Here is a 20,658-nt window from a genome sequence, read left to right as displayed (position 1 = left end):
CGCCACCTGCTGAGGGCGGGAGTGGGGAGCGCGGTTATACGAGGGCTGCCCTGAAAGTAATGCAGTTTTGTTGTCCCGTGGCAACAGGGGCGGATGTCGGTGGTATGGCTGCAGGGATTGAGCCTTCCCACCATGATGCTGTTATACCGTGTGGCAGGTGCCAGCAGAGGGGCAGTCCGACAAATTGGCATCTGACATGGAAGTGTATATGAAGCAAAGCAAAATTTCTCCCTGAGGGAAAAATGGCACCCGTTGATATTCATCGATGCTTGCTGAACGTTTATGGGGACCAGAGACTGGATATGAGCAGCAGTGGCGACAGCGGGTCCTCTCATGCAGGCTCCTGTTCATCACTGGCAAAAATACAAAGCTGATGTTGGTGACAATGCTGAAAAATAGTGTTCTGTAGCTGAGAATTTGCTATATCAAACAGGGCTATTGTGCTCTTTGTATCTGCTGTGATTTCCGTGGAAATAAATAGGAGGCATTACTTTCAGAGCAACCTACGTATATAGCTGTATGAGAAGTCCATAGTTACAATTTTATTTTGTGTGCTTGTGAAGTTGTTGTTTTTTGCCACTGCGCAGGTGGTGAAAATAATAAATAATATAATAAATATAAAAAATAAAAATAAAAATATATAAATATATAGTATATAAAAATAATAATATAATAGAGAAGATATGGGAAGGGGAGAAGACACAGGATTGATCTAGTGTGAGAGCTTTCATGCTACTGGCACATAGGCAGGGCAGACATGTGCTCCTTCGCCAAGGATGGAGTTTGTTTCCGTGGTTGTTTGACTGATGGGCAGAACTGGGAGAGGCTTGGGATGTAGCCTCGGTGACCCTTCGCTGCTTGGCTTCCCTAGCGTCCTGACGTGCTGAAGAGAACAGTTCTGTGTGGCAGCTGCTGGCCCAGGCAGTCCTGCTGCATTTGCCTCCATTCAGGGCACAGCATCTCTCACAGCCAGGGTCTAGAGCATGAAGGAGGAGTGGTGCGTGAGGAAGCAGGCCAGCATGCAAGGAAGGATCCAGGCCAAACCCCAGTTGTTAATTGGTGAAGATTCAAACGGGAGAACAACTGCTGACAAGGTGTTTCTCTGAAATTCCCTCGTTCACTTAATGCCAAACCTGCTTTGCAGGATTAAACAGCTGAAGAATAACTTCCAGAACCAGAATAATGGAGAGTTTGAGACTTATGGTACTGATGTGCTTTCCACTCAGAATGTTGTTTAGATTGTCGAAGGGCCAGCCTGCTTCTGCCAAACAATAAACTCGGATTAAACGGTGGTTAAAAATTGTTACATCTGAAAGTACGTTCAGAGGCATTCACTATGGAAAAAGTACTGTTTTCTGAAAAAATGTTCTTATCTTAAAAGCATTTTAATCATAAATAAAGCTTTCAGATACTTAATTCTTGTAATCTTTTCTACTTCTTCACACACTAGGAGAAAAAAAAGAAGAATCTGCAAAGAAAATCAGTGGAAAGAAGCACGATTGCTGATTCTGAAATACAAATAGAGCATCCTTAAAATACTTGGGGATTTTAAGATTCTCTGGCCAAATTTATAGTAAATCGTATGTTTTAGATAATTTAATTCCTTTAAAAATTTAGCAATTGATTCTGTATACAAGAAATCACAGGCTTTCATGTTTAGGACATATGTTTATTCAGACAAATTTAAAATATCTTTGCATCTAAATAATGGAGAATTCTGAATGTATTGTTTCCCTTTATGTGAAAGAACTTTTATTCCATATTGCACATAAATTTATCTGTTTTTCTTCCATAGGATAGAAAATACTAGTGACATCAGAAGCCCAGTGTCTTAGAATAACAGAAAGATGGATCTGTTGTACTTTTAGACAGAATTATCCAGAAGATATGACAATGACAGAAAAAAATGTGCTTTGCTATCTTTAAAACTGACCAAAATAAAATCATCTCCCTCTTTACTATGCACTAGCCATAGAACAGACTGTGATTTGCTCAGCAGTGCCAGAATATTATGGAGTTGATACATGGAAACATAGTTTTCTCTATAGAAAGAATAAACATACTCTTCCTGACTCGCTGTAGGTTTACCTGTGTATTAAAATAGCACTTGCAGTATTAAATACTGCAGCACAAGCTTATACGCGGGGTTCAAAGAAGAAGAAGCGTGTGTGTGGATAGTGTTTGATTTATTTGCAGATAAGCAAACAGATGTATCTAGGCTGGTTACTCTCATGTATTACCTCATGTATGAAAAAATATAAATTCTTTTTGTTTGGATGTTTGGCTTCAATCACTGCAACATTACCTATTGTATGATCAATTGTACCCGGATGGCAGAACATTGGTTTCAGTGTATACAGATAACTGTCTAATATTTCAATATATTTTTCTTTTCTGCCAGCAGCATCCTAGGAGTTCATTCTCATGGCAGTGTTTGCCCTGCAGGCTGATGAGCAGGAGGTAAGGTGGAAGACCCACTACCAGTACTCTGTTTAAAAGAATGCTCTTTTCCACCAAAGTCTGTGTGCGTTGGAATGAAGCAGAGATCTCATTTCTGCTCCAGAGATGTGTTACATAGGAACGTAAGTTCTGCTTAGCTGTATTATCTGACTTCAGCTTGGTCTTCACAAAGCTTTCCCCTTTCCAATATGAAAGTGTTTAGACAACTTGTACCCGACCATCCTAAATGAGTGTCATCATCATCGTGATCCATGTATAACAGAAACAAGGAATCTATGTATCCATAGCTTACCATGCAGAACTTGCTTAAGGTTGTTTTTCAGGTGCTAAATTTGTCCTTTCAGCTTATGCAGTCACAGAGAAATATGATCTTCTGTGGCTGGAATTTCTACAGGCTGTCTGGGCTCAGTATGAGGTCATTTATTTTGCACTGATGAGCCCCTTATTTCTCCATGTGATGGTTTTACACGTCAGCCGGCAGGAAGAGTTCATCACCTGAATTGTTTCACTCCTGTATTCATCAAGTTCTTTTTGTCATCATTTAAAGGCACTTGCACAAGAGCTCTGCGTACCCAACAACACTGAAAAACAGTCCTATGCTATGTCTGTACAAAATGAAAGTTTTTACTAGCTACAACAAAAAAAGTGTTACCAATTTTTACTTTTCCAACCTAAGGATGGAAAGCAGAGCTCCACTAAGTGGCAACACTATGCATCATTATTGCTAGATTCGTGGAATTATTTTTACATTTGTGAAGGTTTTAATATAAACTGCTGCTCATGTGGCAGTAATTTTTCATTTTGCTCCTAGGGTTTTATTTCATTATTTCCAAGACAGATAAGTTTGCACTAGGAAGATCTTAGAATAACCTTCCCAAATACTTTCGCAGGTTCATATTTTGCAGTTTTCCGTTTGAACAGGAGTTTTATATATATTATAATAGCACTCATTTACCAGCTGGAAAACACATCAAATGGGTCCCCGGTCAGATTGGGTGCTCCTCAGATCATTTCCACTGCTCTGCAGCATCAAGTCAGTCCCAGAGACTGATTCATCTTCCACAAACAAGGTAGACTTTATATTTTACAAAATTAAGGGTGCAATTATACTTACTTCATGTCTATGCCTTGTGCGTGAAGATAATGTGTTTCAGTTTGTACTTTAAAATATTGAAATACTTTAAACGAAGCATAATTACGATGTTTGAAAGCCATGTTGTGTGCTTTACACACCAGGCTAGTAAGGGTGACATTCTGATGTCCCAGTCCTGTTAATCAATTCCTGAATCACAAAAGCTGTTCCAGGCCGAAAACAGGGAAGTTTGCATTCACTTGCCAAGGATACCAAAGCTGTCATCAAATACATCCTCACACACTGCAAGTGTCATCTTATATAGTAATCTGTATTACTACTTCCAGTTATTCTAAAAAATTCACCAGTTGGATTTAATACTAAGAAATAACAAGGAGATACTGAAGTCAAATCACAGCTTGTAACAACGTTCCTGAGCAGATTCCAGTGCTGCATTCCTGAAAAGCTGTTATCTAAATATGATGACTCTGTGAGGCACATATACTGCTTTGTCTACTGGCTGAAGCATACATTTTAATTCTGCAAAAAGAAAAATATGAGTGTGTGCAATTTATTTTTGTATGCTACTTTGATTCTGGAAAACCAATGTTAGGAAATCACAGCAACAGTTCCTCAACTTCTGTCTGTTGAAACTGTCTTTTATTTTGATACTGAAACATGTTAAAGGTAAAGGTATGTTCCCAAAGCGTCCTGATCTTCACAGAAGGGAACAGAGGTGACCTCAGTATTACTCTTGTTTATCACTGACATGGAAAACTTTCCCATGCAGCTCTACTATTTTCTTATACTGTGGAGATTTATTATACAAAATCCTACATGCCAGTGATTTAGGAAAAATATCATTGGGTGTAGCATTCTTGCATCCTCCAGCTAGAGTGGCTCTGTGGGAATGAACTTCGTTTACAGTAGAGTTACGACAATATAAACCTGCTTTGCAGCAAAGCCTCATACAAATAAGAATCAGGCTTATATTTCACACAGAATAATAAATCATCATTTTTTCTCCAATATTCCAAGAAGATGGGAACTAAATAAAACCACACACTTCATTTTGATAAACCCATGAAAAGTATTTTCAGGCAAAATCAATTTTGAAGAATTAAATTAAAAAAATAATAGAGAGTAGTTTTGCAGCTCATGAAGGATTCATGATTAGAGGAGACACAATGGATCCTTTGTAGCGTTGTTCTCTCCTCTTTGTTCTCCATCGTTCTGCAGAAATGACAATTATTGTCCAACTGACGTCTTCTATGAGAACAACAGTCAGGCTCTGAGTTGACTTCTTGTGTATTTAAGAAAAAGCCTATGACTTTGCTACCACAGGATGGGATGGGACTATTATTGATGTGTCTATAGGCTGACGGAGCTTATTGACACACCAGAAGGACATCTCATGGAGGCTTCAGGTGGAACGTTGCTGTATTTTAGCAAAAATTCAGCTTCACAAAATGAGTTATTGTAAGAGACATAGTTCCAGCCACATAAACAGATCACTGTTGCAGAAACCAACGTCTCTGATCCACCCTAATGATTAGTAGCTCATCTCACTGCTTTTTACTAATGTTGCTTATCATTTTCCTCAGAGAGTCTTCCAATTGTTTCTATTTTTCCCTGTAAAAACTCTTCATATTTGATTTAAGCTTCCCAGCAGTCCTTTTCTACCATTATCCCTCATGAGGTGCCATTTATGTAAGAAAACAGGTATGGTCAGCAAGGCGTCATGTATGGTTAGCTGACTGTATATCTGAGATGTGTTAATCTAACCTGGAATGTGCTAATGAAACATGCCTGAGATATTACAGTGATGAGCAGCAAAGAAATGGGTGTGACATACTGAGAATTCCACAGCATCTGGTACTTATTTGCTGTCAACACTTAATGCAGACTTAGCATACTCTATTAAGAAATCATCTTTGCACTTGCTTTTCATACCTGTAATTAGATGTGGAAGTGAGGTAAGTACCTCTTTTGTCCCTGTTTGTCCAGATGTTTTCTGTAACAATGAAGAACCTCACATGCTTTCAAGGCAGAGCTGGTCTTCCTAGGTTTGTCTAGGAAAGTAAAAGGGCTTAGGTTATGTGCACTTTTGGGGAAAACCTCAGGTTTTAGACACATACCCTGGGAAACTGAACAAAAGCAGTGGAAAGGCCTAAATGCAATGAATGGATAAGATCTTGTCCTGGCAGAGGAAGAGCAACTCAAGTCAGTGGACTTTCACCTATGCCAACTTCCACCCACTCTAGTAAAACACATCCTATACAAAAAAAATTATTTGAAAGAGACAGCCCACACAATACCATAACAAAGTGATTTTATTGACATTCCTCTATAGTGATATGGTTGAATAGAAAGCACAGCCTATCATGTGAAATTTTTCTGTCAATATAAGCAAAATCAGTCCAACAAGGAGGACCTTTCCTGCCATTGACTTTATGTAGTCTTTACCAAAAACCGTAACAGACGTATCTTTTTTTTAAGAGGAATTGGAAGCTGCAGGGAATTTGGCCAATGGTACAATATTTACTCTATCTAGTAACTAGTATGTACAGGCATCTGTTTTTCTACTAGAACAAAGGAACTACATGACTCACCAGAGAGAAAGTAGCAATCCAATCTGACTGGAAATCCTATCACAGATTTAGTATATTGCAGCTAGTTTTTTGTGTTTTTTTTTTTTTGTTTGTTTGTTTGTTTTTAATAATGAGCACTGAGGTACAGCAAGAATTATAATAGAAAAAGCACCGCATTTCTTATAGAAAGATCTGTTGGTCTGCATTTGACTGAAAGTGTTCAATCTTGACTGGGAAGCTCTATTAATATTACTATAGAGACAGGGCAAAAAAATATTATTTCAACAGAAATTAAACAAATCTCATCACATTCATCCTTCTGGATTTCCATAGACTGTCACAGGATTAACAGCAAAGGGCAAGTTTAACTCCTCTGCTGTGAGTATGTATTTAAGTTTATTAGTCAATTTCCATGTCAAAATACTTTTTTGAACTAGAAGTATATCAACTATTTGTTACTGTGAAACAAGAATAACAAAGTACAAAGCCAACCCCCTCCACAGGCTCTCTCTCAGACTAGAATACCAACTCAAACCTCATCTACAGCTCGCTAAAAACTTCACGGGCACTTGAGAAAACTCGGTGAAAAAAGTTCTGTGTCAGATTGTACAAAACTCAAAACCTCTCCATTAGATGTTTGGTGTAATTTGGACCACTTACTCCTTGCCTTGTCATAGCCACAGAACTCCCTCGAACATAAAATTGAGTTCCAAATATGCACAGCCACATGATTGAGACTGGATGCTCACAGAATGTACTGCAGACTGAAATGACGTTTTAAGGTTTAGACCTGATGCAGACAACAGTAAGGTACAGCTGTGACTGTACTGGATCAAATGCTACATAGCTTATGTACAGTCAGTGTGGCTACTTCAAGGTGGAGGGCCTTCAAATTCTATTATCTTCAGCATAAGGCTACTACAGCACCAGGATTTCACAACAGCAGTACTCCGTTTCTTCTACCATTAATGCCATCACAACAAACACTTTGAGAAAAGTAAAACCTCTGAACCCAGATGTACAAACTACCATCACCCATTCCTCCTGTCAGAGACTGCATTTCAAAAAAGCTGTCAGATTGCCTATTCCACTTTTAATTCGCATCTTAAAATCTGCTGATGTTCGTGTCATATCTTAATATAGCCAACAGCACATGCAATGTGAACTGAGGTAAAGGAGTTGAACAGATTTTTTGAAAGCTCATTGCTCGTGTATTTCACTGTAAGTCTGCTTGAAGCAAAATTTGAAAGTCTTTCCTACGAGAAACTGAAACCAGAAATTCTGTAGTTAACAGTTATATTTTACAAATGAAAATGCAGATCGGGGAAGAGAGCACATATACTAACAATAACATTTGAATCATAAGATGAACAAGGAAGGCTGTATGTCTTGCATAATTATTCAATTTATTTCGTAATGGACAGTTTTAATAACAGGGCAAAGGAAATGTGTTCTTCCCCTCACTTGTTAGCATCATTCTCTCCCTCACTCCAATGTACAAGGAAACCAAGGTGCACAGCTTCCCCTTCACTTCATATTGGGTCCAGACTCAGGCTGTGGTATGAACGGAAAAATGCCTTGTGAGGTGTAGATCTGCATATCCCAGAGATGATATCAGTGTTTGAAAACATATCAGGGTAGGACGTTTGGGAAGACAGAGGGATAGAGATGGAATGTGAAAGAAAAGCAAGAGTAGCATGGTGTTTTCTTTATGAAAATATTTGTCTGCTTTCCTCTATTTCTGACTTTAGACTAAAACAAACAAGCAAACAAAAACTAAGAACCCCAAACAAACAAACAAAAATCCTTCAACAAAATTTGCATGATCTTGTTACTTTGATGTCATCACAAACATCTACAAATAACAACTTCTAAAAATACTCCTAGCTTGTGCACTCGACAGCTAGCTTGGACTAAGGATTTTGATGGGAAGTAGCAGGCTGTGCGGTATATTTTCTAGAGCAAGAACACACAAGCTGCTTGAGATGGCATTTGTCAAACATGGAGATGCATGGCACCTTATTTAGAGCTCAGTGTGTGGTGAGGGCCAGAATATGTTGTGAAAAAGAACTTCAAGAGAAAGCTTTTGTTTTTCAGTCAGTGGGTTTTGATGCTGCCTCTGAAATACAAATATCTTTTATTATGCTACAAAAAATAGTTACACCTTTTCTTAATAAAATAGAGTTTTAAATACTTAAAAAATTAACTATACAGCATTGTAAAGAATTTTTTTTTTTTTTAACTTCTTTTACTATGTCAATGAGACAGCTCTGCATGCACTGTTCTCTTTTGCCAAACCAACTGGATACTTATCTGCCTTTTCTTCTATTGTTGGAAGACAAAGTACAGATAACTCTGTTACATTAATATGAGTAGGAATAAATCAGGACCTCACTGAATTTTGGAGCCCAGTGGTGAAGAAGCAGAAATAATGTGCACTGGAAGATTATGTTTGGTCTCTTACGCTTTGACTCACCCTTATGTAGTTCATGTGCATGTGACAGATGTTCTCAGAAAAAAAGACTCCGTCTTTACTCTGCTGAGTAGTGGGGCTGAGCACGTGCAGTAGATGCTCGAGTTTTGTGGAAATAACAGGCATAATTTCTGGTGTCTGGTATAAGAAAGGTGACATGTAGTTAAGGCATCCCTACGCAACTGTACTCAATATGAATAACATGTATTTTAAAATACGTTCTCAGTAAAAGCCATGCAATAAATTACTATAAAAGAGGCCGAAGAAATTAGAGAAATAGAATGAATGGGGCAACATGAGTATCCCAAATATTTTCTATATCACTAATAATACCTACTCTCTAGAAACATACTTTGGGTGCCCTCACCTTTCAGACGTCTCCTAACCTAAGAATCAAAGCAGAGTGGTACAAATCTAAGAAGGCAGTTTTTCAAGTGCGATGAGTTTGTGCAGCCACCATTAAATTATGTGAGAAAGCAGGGTTCAGTTCTTTTGTCTGGAGATAAAACTGCGAATAAGACATGTCAGACATTGAAGTAATCTGATTTTAATCACTCTGAAGCACAGCTAGCACACAACTGTAACAATTTTTCATCTGAACTGCTGGATACTATGAGGTTTCCTTCTTTCTTATCTTCACTCATCCTTCACAAGTTTCTCACCTCCTATTTCATGCATCCTTTCACATGTTTAGCATCATAAGTAATTATACTTATTGTCTTTTCCCAGTTAAGACAAACACTTTCAATTTGAGATCAGTCTTGGAAAACAAGGGCAGCAAATCTTAATAAGTAGAACACAACAGAGCAGTTATGTTTCCTGTAACAGCCTCAGCAAAATCCTTCCAAAAACAAGCCTACTGCTGTTTTCCTTTTCTTCCCTGGTTTCAGAGTAGGAATGCAAAGTACACCAATTTGAAGTGGGTTCTGCTTGAAGTAATAAGAGATTGCTCTTAAGTTTGGTCATGGCCGGAGGACTTTTGGGTTGACTCCAAGAGGAACTACAACAAAATTTTAACCATAACAGAGTTACAGTACCCTTCATCCTTGACTAGCACCACCATTCACTGCAGCTTCTCATTCAATAGATCCTAGACTAAAACTTTCATTCTACAACCACTCTCAAGGTTACGGAGATTTGCACTGAACAAGAAAAGAAAAATGACAAAACCAAAACCTGTCCCCAGCAACCATAGATTAGCCCAGTCTGACAGACAATAAATGGCTTCTGACACAGGCGATGGAATTGTCCGAACTTCCATTTGGAAAGGAGCATTTTAAACATCAGAAAACAAAGATCTGGTAGACAGAATCCAAGGGTATTCACAAGAGTGGAACATTCACCTTATTTCCCCTTTTCCTTGCCGCATACAGTACTAAGGTAAGGAAGCCTGGTCTTTATGCTACATAATAAGATATCCTTCTTTAGTGTGCACAAACTTGTGCTTCTGGTGCGGTGAACATCACAATAGAGATACCCCTCCCCATATCTCTGAAGTGCAAGTTCTCTCCAGCACTGGCAAGGAACAACTGTAGCAACCGCTGTTACGATTTGCATAAAAAACAGGTTGTTTTTTAAGTTTTTGAAGGTCTTATCTGCACCGTGAATCTGGGCCAGGTCCAGCTGATGCAACTGATGTGAGTTCGTATACAAAAATTTCAGTTTTGTTCGTAAGTGTCTCTGAGATGGACAGTATGTACAGAGAAAAGAAGAATGGATGAAGAATATATTTGACCAGCTCCTAGTACTGTGCTCAACTGTTAGGAAGTAAGATGGGCTGCAAATTGATTTAGAAAATGTGGGTATATAAAAGCTTGGAATGCTTGATTTTTATTTTTTTAAATTTTTTTTTATTTTTTAATCAACGTAGGTGGAAGTAAACATTTACTAACATTTGATCAAGTGTAGTGTAACTTGCATTTGTATTTTCATTGTTATTAATGGAGGTATGTAGAGATATACAGAAACCTTGAGACAGTTGTTTTTCTATTGCATACAGACTAGCAGTCCATAGGAAACAGGATGAAAGCATGAAGGTTAGATCTTGGAGGGTGGCAGTTCTTCATGCATAGCCTTTGTCAATCTTGATTCTTTTTTGTTTTATTGTCAAAAATAAAAACATGGGAAACCAATATTGAATGATGTTGAAAAGATGACATCAACAACCAGAAAAACACCAGAATTGCCTGAACTCCCTCATTCAAGTCCGAAGGTACTAGTTTCTTCAACAGCTGTCAACAGCTTTTCATACAGCATAGAATATGAGGGGTAAGGTGGAAGATCCAAACGGTTGAAACATGTGTGTGCCCTGAAGAAGGAAAATATGTTACATGTTAAGTTTAATTCAAATAAATACAAGAGGAAACAAATACTGAGAAAACAAGTTCCTACTGAAACTAAAAACACTCAAGTTCACTTGAGAGATAAAAAAATTTCAACTATTAAAGTAAAACTGTGATTCTCCAAAAGTCTGAGGTACTGAAATACATGTGCACATAAAAATGAACATTTCAAATATAAGACTCAAGTTAAATATAAACATAATGTCATTCTCTGCTATCCCTGCATTAAATATTGCAGGTATCTTCATGTAGAAAAATGTCAGAGGTCACTCAGAAGCTGGGATTTAGGCCCTGATACAGAAAAAATCCCACTATCACTTTGGTTGCCTTGAGTTTCCACTGCCCCCTCCAAAAAAAAAAAAGTGCAACTCAGTTGTACATCTAACATGAGCAGCTAGTAAGATTTGAGCCTGTGGACATACATAATATGATCCAATATACTGAAAGAATGCGTTCAGAATGCGCTTATAATGAGGCAGAGCTGACTAGTAAAAGACCAGTCAGAGATCTGCTAACAGAATAAGAAAGGCTGCTAACAATGTTCCTGTACGTCAACTGTCAGACAACTCTGCAAGTGTGATTTATTTGTAGTAGACAAGGCAAAAGCAGAGCAAGTTGCCAACACTAGGACTCTCTTCCCAGTTCCATCATTCTATTTACCCCCCTGGCAGCACCTTCCAAGGAAGCCATGGAATGGGTTCTGCACGTGCTGTCACCTTGCTGCAGCTTTACTGGTGGCAGCAATTAGATGCTGATAGCACTTCACTCACTGCATGAGGTTCTGTACAAATACGAAGCAATGACAGTGTCCCTATCCCAGTGGTTCATCCATTTCAGCTGACAGAAAAACATAGAGCTTATTCATCAATTGGGGCTACGGGGCAGGCACACTTTCATTAAAATTATTACAATTATTTTCAGTCTGCTGGGAGTTTTACATGATGCTAGATCTACTTCTATTCCTTCTTGCTCCCTCCGATAAATCGGAATCGAGAAAACTCTACAGAAGGAAATGCAGCTTCAACACCTAATAATGTCTAAGCTTCTGACCCCTAGTATTTTTAGATGCTGTGAAGTTGTTTTACTTCTAGCTTTTCTGTGTAATACCTTTACTGCAATGTCATTTTCTTAAAATTGAAGCAGAAAAGCTATATTAGAGAAACTATTTAAAACTCTGCTAATCATCTCTTAGGCCACCCACAAAGCATGAAAAACATGATACTGGTAGATGGGCTGGCCTGAGACTTGTAGATTCAGGGGGAGTTTTGTCAATGGTGAATTATTAAAAGCAACTGAAATAGCCAGAGGCATGTATTCTTCACTGCATCACACAACTTCAATTAGGAAAGCTTCTACCATCCCTTTTTTACCTCTTAAATGAAGATTTGTTAGCTGCTTGTTCCCAAAGAGAGCGCACAATAAATGCAGAATTTGCACAAATTAACTAGGAACACAAGAGAGCTAGTGAAAAGTGAGCATTAATAAAGATTATTTAATATATCCCTTGAAATTAAATGAGTAGCCCTGCACTGTTTGTTTATCTCAGCAATCTCTGGCAGCATAAGTTGTTTCTACAATCCATTGTCAATACTTATCAACCACCGGGAGTTAATTAACTGAAGGATTCTTGTAATCCATTATGGATGTGTTCTCCATGGGAAGAGCATGCCATTCAGAAAGCTGTTCCTGAGGTGCTCAGCTGCCTGGCTCCAGAACTGGAAGCAGCAAAGTCACGAAGGACTGTGGGCTGTGCATTGTAAGTTCCCTAAGCCTAAAGTGCTATTGCTGTCTGGTACTCAACATGACACATTCAGCTGTCAGAGACCAAAGCCTGTACGAGACTTATACGTTATGCATGTAAGTGTGAAGGGAGAGTGTCGAATGAATGGGGCCAGACTCTTCTCAGTGTGCCCAGTGCCAGGATAAGAGGCAGTGGGTACAAACTGAAACACATGAAGCTCTGACTGAACATGAGGAAAAACACGTTTCCCATGCGAGTGATTGAGCTCTGGCACAGGTTGTCTATAGAGGCTGTAGTTTCCTTCCCTGGAGACATTCAACAGCCATCTGGAAACAGTCCTGGCTAATGTGCTCTGGGTGGCCCTACTTGAGCAGGGAAGCTGGACTAGATGATTATCAGAAGTCCCTTCCAGCTTCTTCAGCCACTCTGTGACTCTGTGATAATGTGAAAGCATCACTGTTGTCATGTGTCCTACTGTGTGGTGCAGACATAGCCACAATCACTACACTGACGTTTACTTTCTCGTGGACATTCATCTTGACTGATCATCATCCACTCACTTCATATCATTTAAGCAACAGTCTTGCAGAGCTGTTGACTTCTAGTCATTCTTAGCTTAGTGAAACTCAGAAAAAAAATCCATTCTCTCCCCTATGACAAGATTTACTTGTAGTGATCACTTCTGTGGAAGAACCCTTCCAAAGGATCTGCAAAGAGCTAAGTTCCTTCTGAATGCTGACTTCCTACTGATCCCAGTGGCAGCTATTACAGTAAGCATAACCCAGGGGACACTTGCTGTTTTGTAGTACTGGGATTGCTGCACATCTTGGGGTGAAAACATTACATCAGCAGTGCAACCAGCAGACACTGCAGTGAAAGAAGTCTTTCTTCCCTTAATTAAGCCTCCAACCATATAAGCGTGTCCAGAGAAAAGCAATGAAGCTGGTAAAGGGTTTGGAGCACAAGTCTTATGAGGAGTGGCTGAAGAAGCTGAGATTGTTCAGACTGGAGAAGAGAAAGCTCAGGGGAGACCTTATTGCTCTCTGTGGCTACCTTAAAGGAGGCTGTGAGGGGGTCAGCCTGTTCTCCTGTGTAAATAGTGACAGGACTGGAGGGAATGGCCTCAAGTTGCATCAGAGGAGGTTCAGGTTGGATATTAGGAAGAATTTCTTCTCCAAAAAGCATTAAGGCACTGGAACAGGTTTCCCAGGGATGTGGTGGAGTCAGTGTCCCTGGAGGTGTTTAAGGAAAGGGTAGATGTGGTACTTAAGAACATAGTTTAGTGGTCAATATTGGTGGTAAGTGGGTGGATGGACTAGGTGATCTTAGAGGTCTTTTCCAACCTTAATAATTTTATGATTCTATGATCCTTAATCTCATTCACGGTTCACAGTGCTATGCTGTTTCTCTCCTTTGAAGAATTCTCCCTACAAATTTATGTGCATAAGGTTTTAAGCTTTTTGCATTCTTTTTTTCTTTGTTACTTCCTTTAATCCCTTACAATAACAAGAGTTCACAAGCAATACGTTTGCACAGAGCTCCCTTTTATCCTATTTATAGCTCCAATCTGTCCCAGGAAAGAAGATGCTTCCTGCTTCAGAAAAAGCTATAGCTGGAAGAATCCCCATTCATTCCTACTCAATCAGCCAGAGAAATCCAAGTCATTCAAAAGAAATAAAATATATAACTCTTTTATTTAAGGATAAACCTTTGCATATTAAATAGGGAGAGTAAAAACCAACCTTGAAGAACAAGGGCTTGAACCTCTTACCTAGTCAGTGCTATTTCATCTGATACACTACATTAGTTTGGAAGAATCCATAATGCAAGGTTACACCAGCAGAATTAGGAACCTGCTTTAGGGTCAGTCACTGTCTGGAGATCCAGGATTTCTTATGTGTATGAACTTAAAATAAATATTGACAGGAATAATGTGGCTGGTATAGACAGCCTCCAGAAACAAAATACTGGCATAATCTAACTCTTGTATGAGTATATAGCAGCACTGTTAGCTGGTTCAAGTCAGATAACTGGTACTGATGAACAAATTCACCAGTAAATTTAGAATGGAGTTACTTGATTCTCAACCTTCCTGAAAAAAGTCTTGTTTATCCACAGTGCTTTCAAGAGGCATTCTGCATGTTATGTGCTAGTGGTTATTCTTTGAAAAATAATGCATTCTAAAATTTGCACCATGCATCTCTTCTGGGTTTGCTACACTGCTGTTGCAACAGTGTGGCTGTCTTAGGTGCTATCACATCACAGAATCACAGAATGGCCAGGGTTGGAAGGGGCCTCAAGGATCACGAATCTCCAACCCCCCTGCCACATGCAGGGCCACCAACCTCCACATTTAATACCAGACCAGGCTGCCCAGGGCCCCATCCAGCCTGGCCTCGAACACCTCCAGGGACGGGGCTCACTCTAAGCATCACGGTCACTATAAGCAAGTGGCAGTTGCATGTTCCATTGTCAAAGTGCAGGGACAAGACATAAGGGGGAGTTGTCTAAAGACTTCACGTTCTGGAGCAGAAGTGAGAAGACGCACAGAATCATAGAATCACCAAGGTTGGGAAAGATCTCCAAGATCACCTAGTCCAACCGTCCAGCTGACATCAATATTTCCCCATTATACCATGTTCCTTTGTACAACATGTAAATGTTTCTTGAACACCTTGAGGAATGGTGTCTCAACAACCTCCCAGGGCAGCTCATTCCAGCATATGACCACATTTTTGGAGAAGAAATTTTTCCTAGTATCCAACTTGAACCTCCCTCGGCACACCCCCTATATATAGACAGTGAGGATCTTGGAGTGCAGGAGGAAAGAATCCTTAGGATGGCAAATGTTACGTTAAAAACTCACTTAGCAAATTCATCTCAGAGGTGCTGAAATGCAGACCCATGAAAAATGCTCTGTAATCACACTGGGTACAGCCTCAGGCAACTGTAAGGACATTCAAGAAAAGGTGACTCTGTTCAGAGGGAAGGATGGCTGCTGATTACAGGTATGAACAGAGCTTAAAGCTCAGTGTTATTGCTAGCTGTGCCACAGCTCTCTTGGGTAGCCTTAAGTAAGACCACCTCTTGGTGCCTCAGTTCCTTCATTGTTAGAAAGGAAGACAACTCCTCCATAGGACAGCATTAGGAAGTCTGTGGACACTGTATGACATCACAGCTCATTGGATTTTAGTTGGCAGAACTAGATGTACCAAACTGAGTGTGATCACCACACAGTTTGAAGTTCCTCCACTAAGCTTCCTTATGATGAAAAAGTGGAACCATCAGAGCAAATGAAGGGATTACACCCAGTTCTCTCACTGAAATGCAGAAGTAGATTCTGGCTTTCACGGCTCTACAGCTTCACAATTATTTTTATTAGTATTTTGGGAGTAAAAAGAACAGAATCAGCTGACAGCTGCTGAAGTGGACCAGATACAGAATCAAAATAAGGTAGTTAGGTTTGGATAGCTGGATATCTTCACCTTAGCCACTTCTCAGGACTCAAAGTAGTTTAAACTGAAACTGCCAGTAAAAAAAATAACAAAATAAAAGAGTTATCTGTGAATGTAAATGCAGAACAAACTGATAATTATTTCTTTGTTCTTTTAAGATGTTCTTCGAGATTCATCATTTCAGTCAGGCAAATGCAACAAAGCACAGTCTCATGCCTTACACAGAACCTCTGTTTTTGTACTGTAGTTGGGACATACCTTGGAAGGGAGGTTATTTTCCCCCATTTCTCTATACAGAAGCGCCGAAGCCCATTGCTTCCTCGGAGAGCTGCAAAGCCCTCATATGGCACACTTGATGTTCCAGTAACAAACTGCAACAACCGGAGTCTCTGTTCATTGTTAAACCTCTCCACTGCTGCCCAGAACCACCGTATTACAATGTGTCCATCATGGTAACCTAAACCACGAAGCGATAGAGAGAAATTAAATTCGTACCTTTTAGTGTAGCTAGCCTGGGGTAGAAAATCTCCTATGGAAAATCTCCTGACCTAGCAGTATATCTCATTCTTGATTACTGATAATTCATAAACCCCATCTTGTCTTGGCTCTGGATACTGTAATATGACCAACTCACTTGAAATCCTAAAATTCAAATATATACTTAGTGTACGTATGCTTCTTACAAACTCCTTGGAAGAACCAGGGCTACTATATAAGGTATAAAAGACCAGTTGTAATACACTACACAGTTCAACTTCTAGTGACATCATTTCTGGTTCCCAAATACATTCATTTGAATTGCAAAAGTGTCCAACGCAATGTAGAAGAGTTTGGGGCTGCAAGCTCTTCCCTGGCAAACCTCCCACATGCAGGGCTCTGTGCCTTGATTTGTGCTTGTAAAAAGCCAGGCTTTGTTTCAATAGCTAAACTAAAAAAAAAGAAAGAAGAAAATAAAAAAGGAAGGATAATAAGGATAATAACCTGGGGGATTATTAGTGATTAGCTGTTTATTTCAGTGTAACACAATAGTTGGGCAGTCAGTAGCAAAGACTTAAGGCTTGTATTTCAGAGAGGGATACACAAACCTCTAAGACTTTCCTTTCTGTGATGCAGAAGTTATGGATTTTGCATTTATTCATCATCCAAGAGAGCCTGGATAAATCATGCTCAATATTTAAAGCAAAAGCAGACCATGCATTAGAGGAAAACGGAAAAAGTTCAACTTGACATAGGTTGAAGGAATGGCTAAGCAAGTTCTGTATTCCACAGGAGTGTAATTGGGAGCAGAGGAATTCAACTCACGAGCCTCATTCCCTGCTGAAGTCAAGAGGACTTGTTATATCACTTTCAATGAAACCAGGAGTTTGTTCACAGTCATCTGAGTAAGTTTTAGACCTACTACTGCAAATCCTTTTCAGTTCTTATAAGTCAAAACTCATGTTAAGCTGGCAGAAAGTGAGAGTGTATAAAATCTGGACGGGGTAGCAGAAGCAATTTCAGTGTTATTACATCTGTCAATTCAAACCTCATGTCTTACTTACTTTTTCTCATGAGTTAACTTTCACAAAAAATTTCTGAACAAAACAGGGCATATCCTTCAGTAAAGACAGGCGGAAAAAAGTGGATGAAATCTTTCATGTTTTAGACTGAAAACACTCAAAATATTAGTAAGCATCAGCAGGCAGTTTACCTCCACGATATTCCGTGTTGTTACGCCAGTCATTGAGATCTATTTCTGCAGTGCCAGCTATAACCAGCTCCAGTTCTCTGGCATCAAAAACAGAGACAAGCCTGGAGTCTACAACCTGGAACATAAAACACTTGTAAGCACAGTTTCAGACTGGAAATAAAGCGGATGAAATGCCTCTTAGACCCAGGGCTCCAATGGCCAGTTCTTCAAGTGCTGGCCACTGAAGTCTGCCTGCTGATGGCTAACTTTCACTCCTCTGCTGATAAATCTGTACAGGTCTGCTGATGTTTTGATCTGCAAGCAATGACAATACATATTTGACCTGAATGAGGCAGTAAGTAGCAAGACACAGTCTTCATTGTTGACATTGATTCTGATGAATGATTTTGATGGTCAAATGTGCACTAGATCTGTAATATGAAAAATTTGTTTTGTACTGGACTTTGTTTACAATTTTGTACAGTGGCCTTAGGGCTGACCAACTCTATAGAGCTATAAAGACACCATCACCGGCTTCCACTTTCAGTAAACTTCAGCGCATGACTGCTCAGAGAGATCAGTTATTGTTACTGTTCTGTGTATTCAGTATGTGCTGTTCCAGAGATCCTACTCTTCTGGTTTATTTTCCTCTGTGAGATATCCCTCGAAGATATCCCTCAACTTCTGCTTACATAGCAGAAAGATACATGGTTGAATGTGATTAGCATGGGATATGAATAGGTAGCTACCTGTAGGGGCTAGCAAAGCAGCAGGTTTTCATCCCATCTTTGATAGTCCTTGTAACAGCTCTGCCACAAGGATGTCCTTTGATCCAGGTCAGTTGACTGCATCCCAGGACTAACTTTACCGTACTGGGTCCCTAAAAATGCAGTCACATCAGCTCCTCACTGAAGTGATTCTGCTACAGATCCAGGCACTCCGATTCCACGCCATTTGTGTGTTTTTGTTACTTTTGAGGGTATTGATGAAACATAGTTTAACCAAGGTGCTGCCTCACTCAGTTGATGAAAGGAAGACAGTGATTGCTGTCACTTACTTCATAGAAGCCACGGACCAGGGCCTCTGTTTGTTGAACAACTCCTCGTTCCACTCGCCATTTAACCATTCTCTCGATGTACTCTTTTTTGTTCTTTTCTGTCACTGCTGTATTTGCCCCTCCAGATTTCAACTCTCTCTCTGTCACCTACAGAACAAAGATGAGCAGTGGAATAACAATGCATGGATCACACTGTGTTTTAAATTTAAGGTGTACTTTGAAAACAAAGGTGAAAAATGTAACAGCCATATTTCTAGTTCTATCCCCTGATCTCTTGTCCTTTTGCAATAGAAAGAAGAGCAATAATGATGGGCACTCACCTCCACTCCCCAAGCACTCCTGCAGCACATGCATAGAGTGATTCAAAACTTTTGGTTTATCGCATAAATATTTAGCAAAATGGGAAACTTTCAGAAGTTACATATAGCTTTCTGACCTCTGTTCCTCTCTCAGCCCTAGCCCTAGCCTTATCCCCAGATGAAGCTGGACTGATGTGTAGGTGACTCTAAACTGTACAAGCAAAAATTGATTCTGAGGGCACAATTTATTAGATATGAGGAATATGCCATTCTGGTCAATCTTTTAATCTCCTTCTCTCCCACTTGCTCCCAAGAGGGAGATATTCCTGCCAGCTTGCTAATGATGCAGGCTACCCAAGCAGTAGTACTGGAAACAACAGGATGGAGACAATTCCACTGTTGGAACTTGGCAGACCGTTTTTCCAACTGGAAGTGCTGTGTAACTACTTGTGACAGACCCTCTTAAGCAACAAGTGTTACACTTACACCTAATTGATGTAGAATAGATGTTAACTCAAAAATGCCAAAAGCCAAGAAAATTCCCACAAAATAAATAGTTCCAATATACTACCTAAACAAGAACTGACAGTGGATAGCACCTCACACAGATGAGAAATACAGTCACTGTGGCATTCAGAGTTTTACATCAGACATCCAAACCTGAGAAGTTACCTAAGCTATTTATAGGAGTAAGAAAATGGCAACCAGCATGTACTGTAACCATTTTTAACAGATTTGCATTGCATTATAATGGTTAATTTAGTTGGCTTGGGTTACTAAGGCTTGAGAAGTGATTTAAGGAATCAATCAAGATAGTACCTAAAAAGAATATACTACTTCTCGCATGTGATAGGATATATTATTTATTCTGTAATTATTTTCACATTGAATCCAGTGGACTTTAAAGGAAGAACATTTTGCTCTCATCTTCAGTTTTCTGCTCCTATAACAATGACGTCTAGCACAGGTATTAAATGAGTTGCATGAATACATTCTCATTACTTGCACTATTTACATTATTATCTATTTGTTAGCTCAATAGAGAGCATGCAGAGTATACTTAGTATTTACATCATTTTGCTGGAAGGACATGTAGAAAATTGTGAATTACAGGAACATTCAGTGAGTCATCTAATATGTAGCTTTGCAGAGAAACAAGAACAAGTAAGGTTGGATGTAATGAGTTAGGAATTCTCAGCTGGTTCAGGCTAAATTCCCAAATGTAAATCACTACTCACCATTCCACAAGCAAAGCTGCATCATTCAGATACTATGCTGTACTTTCCTAGATTGCATTGGTTAAAATCAATAATGAATTCATGTCGTCTAACTTTAAGCATGACCATAAATCCAGTTCCTCTGGATTTCCTTTCAAGGTTTCCCATAAATACCTAGACATACTCATGATTTCTTTAGCTTATTCATATAATTTCAAATATAATTATTTATCTAGACTTGGAAACAGCAGATCAATGACAGTGGATTTCCCCCACTTTTTT

At 39.3% G+C, this 20,658-nt stretch overlaps 1 protein-coding gene across 3 annotated transcripts in view; it reads right to left on the bottom strand.

Moving 5' to 3' along the window:
• Positions 1-5,847: 5,847 nt before the first annotated feature.
• Positions 5,848-20,658, bottom strand: part of HECW1 (HECT, C2 and WW domain containing E3 ubiquitin protein ligase 1) — a 182,138-nt gene continuing 167,327 nt past the window's right edge. For all 3 annotated transcript variants that reach the window (XM_010713107.2, XM_010713108.2, XM_019616710.2), the window contains exons 25-28: positions 18,861-19,007; positions 17,825-17,939; positions 16,393-16,591; positions 5,848-10,904 (exon numbers count right to left, since the gene is read on the bottom strand). In XM_010713107.2, coding sequence (XP_010711409.1) covers positions 10,793-10,904; positions 16,393-16,591; positions 17,825-17,939; positions 18,861-19,007 — 573 coding nt within the window. In that variant the 3' untranslated portion in view covers positions 5,848-10,792. The remainder of the gene's footprint in view (positions 10,905-16,392; positions 16,592-17,824; positions 17,940-18,860; positions 19,008-20,658) is intronic.

The sequence above is a fragment of the Meleagris gallopavo genome, chromosome 6 (assembly GCF_000146605.3).
Source record: "Meleagris gallopavo isolate NT-WF06-2002-E0010 breed Aviagen turkey brand Nicholas breeding stock chromosome 6, Turkey_5.1, whole genome shotgun sequence".
NCBI classification, from domain to species: Eukaryota; Metazoa; Chordata; class Aves; order Galliformes; family Phasianidae; genus Meleagris; species Meleagris gallopavo.
This window is presented reverse-complemented; position numbering and strand designations above follow the sequence as displayed.